Genomic DNA, 7,612 nt, shown 5'->3' with positions numbered 1-7,612 from the left:
CCCCACACTCACTTCCTTCCCCATTTAAAAATATCTGCTTTGAAACTGGTGCAGCCACTCTGGAAAACAGTATGGAGGTTCCTCAAAAAATTAAAAACAGAACTACCCTACGACCCAGCAATTGCACTACTAGGTATTTATCCAAGGGATACAGATATGCTGTTTCGAAGGGGCACCTGCACCCCAATGTTTATAGCAGCACTATCAACAATAACCAAAGTATGGAAAGAGCCAAATGTCCATCGACGGATGAATGGAGATATATATATATATATATATATATATATATATATATATATGAATATATATATGAGTATATATATATTTATTCATATATATATGAAATCTTGCCATTTGCAAGTATGTGGATGGAACTAGAGGGTATTATGCTAAGCAAAATTAGTCAGAGAAAGACAAATATCATATGACTTCACTCATATGAGGACTTCAAGAGACAAAACAGATGGATATAAGGGAAGGGAAGCAAAAATAATATCAAAACAGGGAGGGGGACAAAACAGAAGAGACTTTTCAATATGAAGAACAAACAGAGGGTTACTGGAGGGGTTGTGGGAGGGGGGATGGGCTAAATGGGTAAGGGGCACTAAGGAATCTACTCCTGAAATCTTTGTTGCACTATATGCTAACTTGGATGTAAATTTAAAAAAGAAAAGAAAAGAAAAAATATTAAAAAAAAAAAAGATGAAGTGTCTACAAGTCCAAACTGTTTTTAAATTATCTAAACCTGCCTTTTACTCTAAATTACCTTTCTTCCACCTTTCCACAGCCCTGTGCTGGAGCCCTTACTATGACACTTATCAGAACTCCCCCGTCTATGGCTTATGTGACCCCAAGCACGTGGCACTTGTCTGTATCGATAGGAGGGGTTCAGAGTGTGTTTACAGAACCCGATGAGTGCACCAAGATCCCAAATACACAGTCCCAGAACTAATATACCCCGGGACCTCAGTGGATCTGTTTTAAGTGCATTCGCACAATGCAACAGCCAGGCAATGTCATGGTGACTTCAGGTCCCAATTAAACAGTCTATTGACAAATATAACCTACTGATGGATTCCTTAATATTTAAGTCTAATCATTAAAAAAAAAAAAAGTTGGCCCTTTAGACATCAAATTAATATCCAGTAGAAATCACCTGATCTCTGGACTTCCTTGAATGCTCTTGAGCCATGAATAACTAGAAGTCTTAAATGTGCCTTCCCATGGCCCTCATTTGTATAGGGAGTGTCATCAACAAGGAAGAGGTGCCAGTCCACCGAATACATCATCCCAGCATTTTCCTTCTCTGAGGAGGGAAAATGAGACACCTTGACTCATGAATTTGACAGTTTTCAGATAATGATGACGTGTAAGCCGTGTTTCACCCAAGTTATTGTCCTGCATCACACGCCAAGGAGCATAGGGTCAGGGACTCTGGAAAGTGCCCCATTTCTCCTCCCTCTCCTATCTGGAAGCTGATCCCATTCTATCTCAATTTCAGGCATACCTGTGCAGGCTTAGGATGTGACCCAACCTGAGTTTACACCTAGATTCTGAATATGTCCAAAGCTGGACTGCTTTGGTCCCGGGTGAGCTTCGGATTCACCCAGGGCTTTAAGAAGAAGGCTCATAAATACCACAGTGGGGACAAGGCAGCTCCAGACTACATGCCCTAGGATGGCTCCCAAGAGGAGGGGTCTTTCCCACCCATATCTATAACCAGCTCTGAGCCAGACCTGGACCTGATGCCTAGAGGGCATCGGGATGGCTGTGTGCTCACATCAAGTTTGCTTCACCCTTTAGGTTTGCAATTAACTTGGGGTGAGTGGGCGTGGTCTGTGGGGTAAGAGACACTGGCATGAAGCATCAGGAAACACGTCATATTGTCATCACTGTACTATTACAGGAATTGCAGCCGTTGCTTACTTGTACCTATGGCTGTGTCCTGCAATCCTTATAAAGTGGACGAACACACCTTCCCACCCAGTCTCAGCGTGCTGCGAAGCCTGCCGGCCATGAGAATCTATTATCTCCTCTTCGTGTTGCCCTTCCTGTTCTTGATGCCTGTTCCAGGTAAGATGGGTCGGGAGGTGAGCGGGTTGAAACAGTTGCGAAGAGGTCAGTCCCTCCCCATCCTCCAGGGAACTTTAGACCAAGGAGATTTGTTGTATGGGAACAGACGTCACCATTTTTTTTTCTGTTGAGAATCATCAGGGACCTTGAAGCAGTTTTCTCAGTCCTTTCTGATCCACTCCTCAGAGACTACATTGCTCACAAAGACCACTCCTTCATGGAAAGATGGTTTTACTTGTTCATGAGACATAAAGAGAATGATACAAAAACCTTTAACACCAACAGGAAAGACTGATTTAATCTGAACGCAGAAGCACAGACTCCCAGTTACTAGCTTGCTGGTTCCAAGTAGAGTCTTTGGGCCTCTTGAGACCCAGGGGACCACGACCACCCCAGCCCTTGGGTGCTCCCAGTGGCCACGCCCCTTCCCCACGGCCACCTCGGTGGTCCTCGGCTGAGCTGTGGCCCACAGAAGCCCAGTTGACTGGTTGCTTAGTCCTTCCCCTACTTTACTTCTCATTTTATAGAAAAAAAAAAAAAGAAAGAAAGGGTAACAAAAAAAAAAAGATACCCTAAAATAAAAGAAAAACAAACAATTCCCTTGAGTGATTAATAGTGATTGGAATAATATTTTATTTAAAAAGGAAATTACAAATTGGCATCTACCAAATCCTAACCAGTATCTATTTTTTTTTTTTTTCAACGTCTTTTATTTATTTTTGGGACAGAGAGAGACAGAGCATGAACAGAGCATGAACGGGGGAGGGGCAGAGAGAGAGGGAGACACAGAATCGGAAACAGGCTCCAGGCTCCGAGCCATCAGCCCAGAGCCTGAGGCGGGGCTTGAACTCACAGACGGTGAGATCGTGACCTGGCTGAAGTCGGACCCTTAACCGACTGTGCCACCCAGGCGCCCCCTAACCAGTATCTTTATACCATGTGTTTTCTCATTGCTTAATCGGAAGAAATGTGTATGTTCACCCCATGAGGTATACAACTAGGATTATAACTGAATTCACTTTCCAACTACCAGACCCTAAATAGAAGTGTATATTGAGGGCAGGAGAGGCTGGGGGGGCGGCGGGCGGGGAGGGTTGGGGCTTGGGCGGGGGTGTGGGGGGGGGGGGGTGGATACAAGAAAGGTAGCAGACCAGTTGTTTGGGGAATTCCAAAAGCCTTGTGCTTGGACCAAGCCTTCCATGTGTCCTGTTTTTTTCACTACAGGAAATGGAGGAATTATAAGCCTCCTGCAGAAGCAGTTTTGCAGTTTGAGAAGCGGCCGGTGCGCTCTGCTAACCTGCCTTCCAAAGGAGGAGCAAATCGGCCGATGCTCTCTCAGCGGCCGAAAGTGCTGCCGAAGAAAGAAATAAAAAATCCAGAAACGCGATGGGAGTGTTGTAAAGTGTTGTGAGATGCCTCCTGGAAGTTTGTAGAAGCAAAATCAAATTAAATATTTTTCTCAAAACAATTAGGAGCTTGATTATTTTTTTAATTCTGGTTATTGTGGTCATTGTTACCAAACTGATAGCTTAGAAAGTGTTACTGGGCTCACCTTTAATTCAAACACAGGAAAATCTGGGGGAATCCCCCAGGGGACCTGAGCTTATTTTCCAAGGCTTATCAGATTTGATTCCCTTTTTTGCAAATTATGTATCCCGGTGAAACTGGACTGCCTGTGCTTCCTGAAATATTTCCTTTGCCTTCCTGTCACCGGTGCCTCTGCTCTGGCTGACCACGTCGCTGGCATGCAATCACCCTTCTGCAAACTTCAACCCATCCCCCCCGCCCCCCACCCGAGGCCATTGCAGATCCTGCCTCCTTCTTAAAAAGAGTGCCTCTTTCCAGAAAGAATAGGAGATTTCCTCTGATTCACTGCAGGGTTCTGACCCAGTGCTCCTTCAATGAATCTTGCTTGATCTCTGCATCCTATACATTTGCATATTTCCAATCTCCGTATTTGGTTGCATCACTTTTTAAGGGCAAGGACCTTGTCTTACTCCTGTCTGGAACCTCATAAAGTGCCTGGAGCACAACAGCTGCTCAGACGGTTTAGTGAGGTACATTCCAGTGGCTTGAAGATGCTATGGTTTGAACAGTGTTCTCCCGACGGATGGTTGGAACGGATGGTTCCAGGAGATGGAGAAGCAGGCCCATCTTCCCCATCACCAGCCCTATACAAAGGCAAGAGAACCCGGCTGTCAGGAAGAGGGGAGCAGACTCCTGCAGAGAAGAGCCGGGATCCCACTTCCCATCGAAAAAGGATGAACAGCTGTGGGAACTGCCCTCCTACAGGATGCAGCTGGGTAAGCAGACAGAGATGCCAGACTGCTGTTCCAGACGCTGCACATTCAGCAGTGTGAGACCGTGGCTGTGGAGGCCGGTGAGAGTCTCCAGTCTCCTGCGGGAAGCAGGTTCCAGGCCAGAGCACAGGGAAGAAGAAGCCAAGCAGACCAGAGATGGGTCAAAGTTCAGGCAGCCCAAGACCCCTGCATTCCTGGCATGGAGAACCGGAAAGGGGCATCTGGATGAGGACGGAGCTCCCAAGTGCAGAAGAGGACTGTCTTGAATCTTGGCCAGAGTGCCGGGCTCAGCACCCTGGGGTTAAATTTGGCAAGCTCAGAGGAAAACAAAAACACCCAACAGGGATTGGATGGACAATTCCAGGAACACACACCGGTCTGGAACACGTGCATTCCCACCAGGAGGGTGGAGAGAGTCCTCACAAAGGGATGGCATTTGTAGCCCTCCTCTGGAGCCCTAGTGTGAACTGTTCTGGAATTACTCTGGGTGGTAATGATATGTCAATGCAGGTGCACCAATTTGGCCAGATGTGGATGGGGAGGCTGTGCGAGTGTGAAGACAGGAGAGATGTGTGAAATCTCTGTACCTTCTGCTCAGTTTTCTATGAGCCTAAAACTGCTCTAAAAAATAAAGTCTATTTTTAAATTTTTTTTTTCAACGTTTATTTATTCTTGGGACAGAGAGAGACAGAGCATGAACGGGGGAGGGGCCGAGAGAGAGGGAGACACAGAATCGGAAACAGGCTCCAGTCTCTGAGTCATCAGCCCAGAGCCCGACGCGGGGCTCGAACTCACGGACCGCGAGATCATGACCTGGCTGAAGTTGGACGCTCAACCGACTGCGCCACCCAGGCACCCCAAGTCTATTTTTAAAATAAGGTAAAAATTTTTAAGCAACAAAAAGCTAACAAAATTTCTCACCAGAAAACCTGCACTATTAATTTTTTTTTCTTTGGGCAGAAGAATAATGCCAGATGGAAATTTGGCTCTACATGATCAGCTAAGATTCTATGTCAAATGAAGAGACTGTCAGCTCCTTAAAAAATAAGATAATAAGAAGGGCACCTGGGTGGCTCAGTCGGTTAAGCAGCCAGCTTTGGCTCAGGTCGTGATCTTGGGGTTTATGGGTAAGCCCCGCATCGGGCTCTGTGCTGACAGCTCAGAGCCTGGAGCCTGCTTTGGATTCTGTGTCTCCCTCTCTCTCTGCCTTTACTCCACTCATGCTCTCTCTTTCTCTCTCCCAAAAATAAATAAATATTAAAAAAAAATTTTTAATAGGATAAGATACATGCTGTCTATAAGAAACTTATGTGAGATATCAAATGGAAAGACAAAGATAGATTAAAAATAAAAGAATGGAAACAGGCTAAGGAAACATTGATCTGAAGAAAACAGAATTAACTATGTTGGCTAATTGCCTATAAATCAAAGTAGATTTTAGAAGAAGTATTACCAGGAATAAAAGGGGATATTTTTCCCAGTCATAAAGTGGTTAATTCACCAATAACATATATTACATAATATAATACTAAATTAGAATGCTCTTCATAACAAAATCCCAAAAGTCTTAAAGGAAAACTGATATAAAGGGGAGGAGAAATTGACACATTAGCAATTACTAGTAGATACTGTGACATTTCATTTATAGTGAAAAGAAAAAGCAGAAAAAAGTATCAGTAATAATATATAGAAGACATGAACAGTATCATGCAGTGTGACCTAACTGAAATTTATAGGACACTATGCAATAATCACAGAATCCTCTAAAATGTTATATAATACAGCCCATACTGGGCTATAACACAAGTCTTAAAAATCAAAACAATTTAAAATTATTCAATGTATACCATAGAGAGACACACACTGTGTCTGTCCACAGTAGAATTTACAAAGATATCAGTAACTGAAAGATATCTGGAAAAATCCTCAAAAAATGTGGAAATTAATCAACATGCTTCTAGTGGGTAAAAAGAAGAAATCACATGGGAAGTTAGAAAATATTTTAAACCCATCAAGAATGAAAACAACGTACCAAAATTTGTGGGAATGTAGCTTAAACAGTGCTCAGAGAGAAATTTATAGCATCGAATGCTTTTAATATAGACATGACTAAAGCCCACAAATTAACAATGTGAATGAATTTCTACCCTAAGGAACTAGAACAAAGGGAGGTAAAACCAAAGTAAAAAGGATAAAGGTGAATAAAATGGACACATAGTAAAAAAAAAATTTTTTTTAATCTTCTCTTTGAGAAGATCGTAACATCGTTAGCGCCCAAAGTAGGTTCATTAAACGGGGAAAGAAATAAAAGTAAATCACAAGATGCCTCAGATATACACACTCCCTTAAGGCAGAAAGGAAAATGTGAAAGAACATTTGGGCATCTCCGGGTGATATGGACAGAGTCTCCACCAGATGACAGTAATTCACACCCTCATCATTACCTCCTGCAAGGTCAGGCCACAGCCTCTTTGATTTCTCTTAAGTTTAAGATATGCTGGGGCGCCTGGGTGGCTCAGTTGGTTAAACGTCAGGCTTCAGCTCAGGTCATGATCTCACAGTTCATGAGTTTGACCCTGTGCGGGGTTCTGTGCTGATAGCTGGGAGCCTGGAGCCTGCTTCAGATTCTGTGTCTCCCTCTCTCTGCCCCTCCCCTGCTTGACTCGGTATCTCTCTCTCTCAAAACTAAATAAATATTGAAAAATTAAAAAAGGAAATAAGATATGCTGCCAAAAGCAGCTGTATATTCAATGCAATCACTATGTAAATTCCAATGGTCATTTGTACTTTTTCTTTGGAAAATGTCTATTTGGGTCCTTTGCCCATTTTTAAATCAGGTTATGTGTAATTTTACTATCAAGTTGTATGTTTTCCTTACAAATTTTGGATGTTAACCCCTTATCACATATGTGGTTTGCAAACATTCTTTCCCAACCTGTAGGTTACCTTTTCCTTTTGTTGTTTCCTTTGTTCTGTGTGGTCATTAGACACATGAAACGATGCTCAACGTCACTAATCATCAGGAAAATGCAAAAACACAATGAGATATCTCCTCACACATGCTAAAATGGCTAGCATAAAAAAATAAAAACAGATGTTGGCAAGGATGTAGAGAAAAGGGAACTCTGGTTAACTATTGGTGGGAATGTAAATTGATATGGCCACTATGGAAAACAGTACGTGGGTTCCAAGAAAGAAAGGAAAGGAAAGGAAAGGAAAGGAAAGGAAAGGAAAGGAAA

At 43.2% G+C, this 7,612-nt stretch overlaps 1 protein-coding gene across 1 annotated transcript; it reads left to right on the top strand.

The window, feature by feature from the left end:
* The first annotated feature begins 1,907 nt into the window (after positions 1 to 1,907).
* LOC122467454 (beta-defensin 103A-like) lies at positions 1,908 to 3,541 on the top strand. The gene is made up of 2 exons (XM_043553856.1): positions 1,908 to 2,073; positions 3,298 to 3,541. Exons 1-2 carry the CDS (start codon positions 1,935 to 1,937, stop codon positions 3,441 to 3,443), a joined length of 285 nt encoding a protein of 94 aa, XP_043409791.1. The 5' UTR covers positions 1,908 to 1,934; the 3' UTR covers positions 3,444 to 3,541.
* Positions 3,542 to 7,612: the final 4,071 nt, after the last annotated feature.

The sequence above is a fragment of the Prionailurus bengalensis genome, chromosome B1, assembly GCF_016509475.1.
Source record: "Prionailurus bengalensis isolate Pbe53 chromosome B1, Fcat_Pben_1.1_paternal_pri, whole genome shotgun sequence".
In the NCBI taxonomy this organism is placed as follows: Eukaryota; Metazoa; Chordata; class Mammalia; order Carnivora; family Felidae; genus Prionailurus; species Prionailurus bengalensis.
The sequence above is the reverse complement of the archived record's forward strand: the minus strand, read 5'-3'. Positions and strand labels throughout refer to the sequence as shown.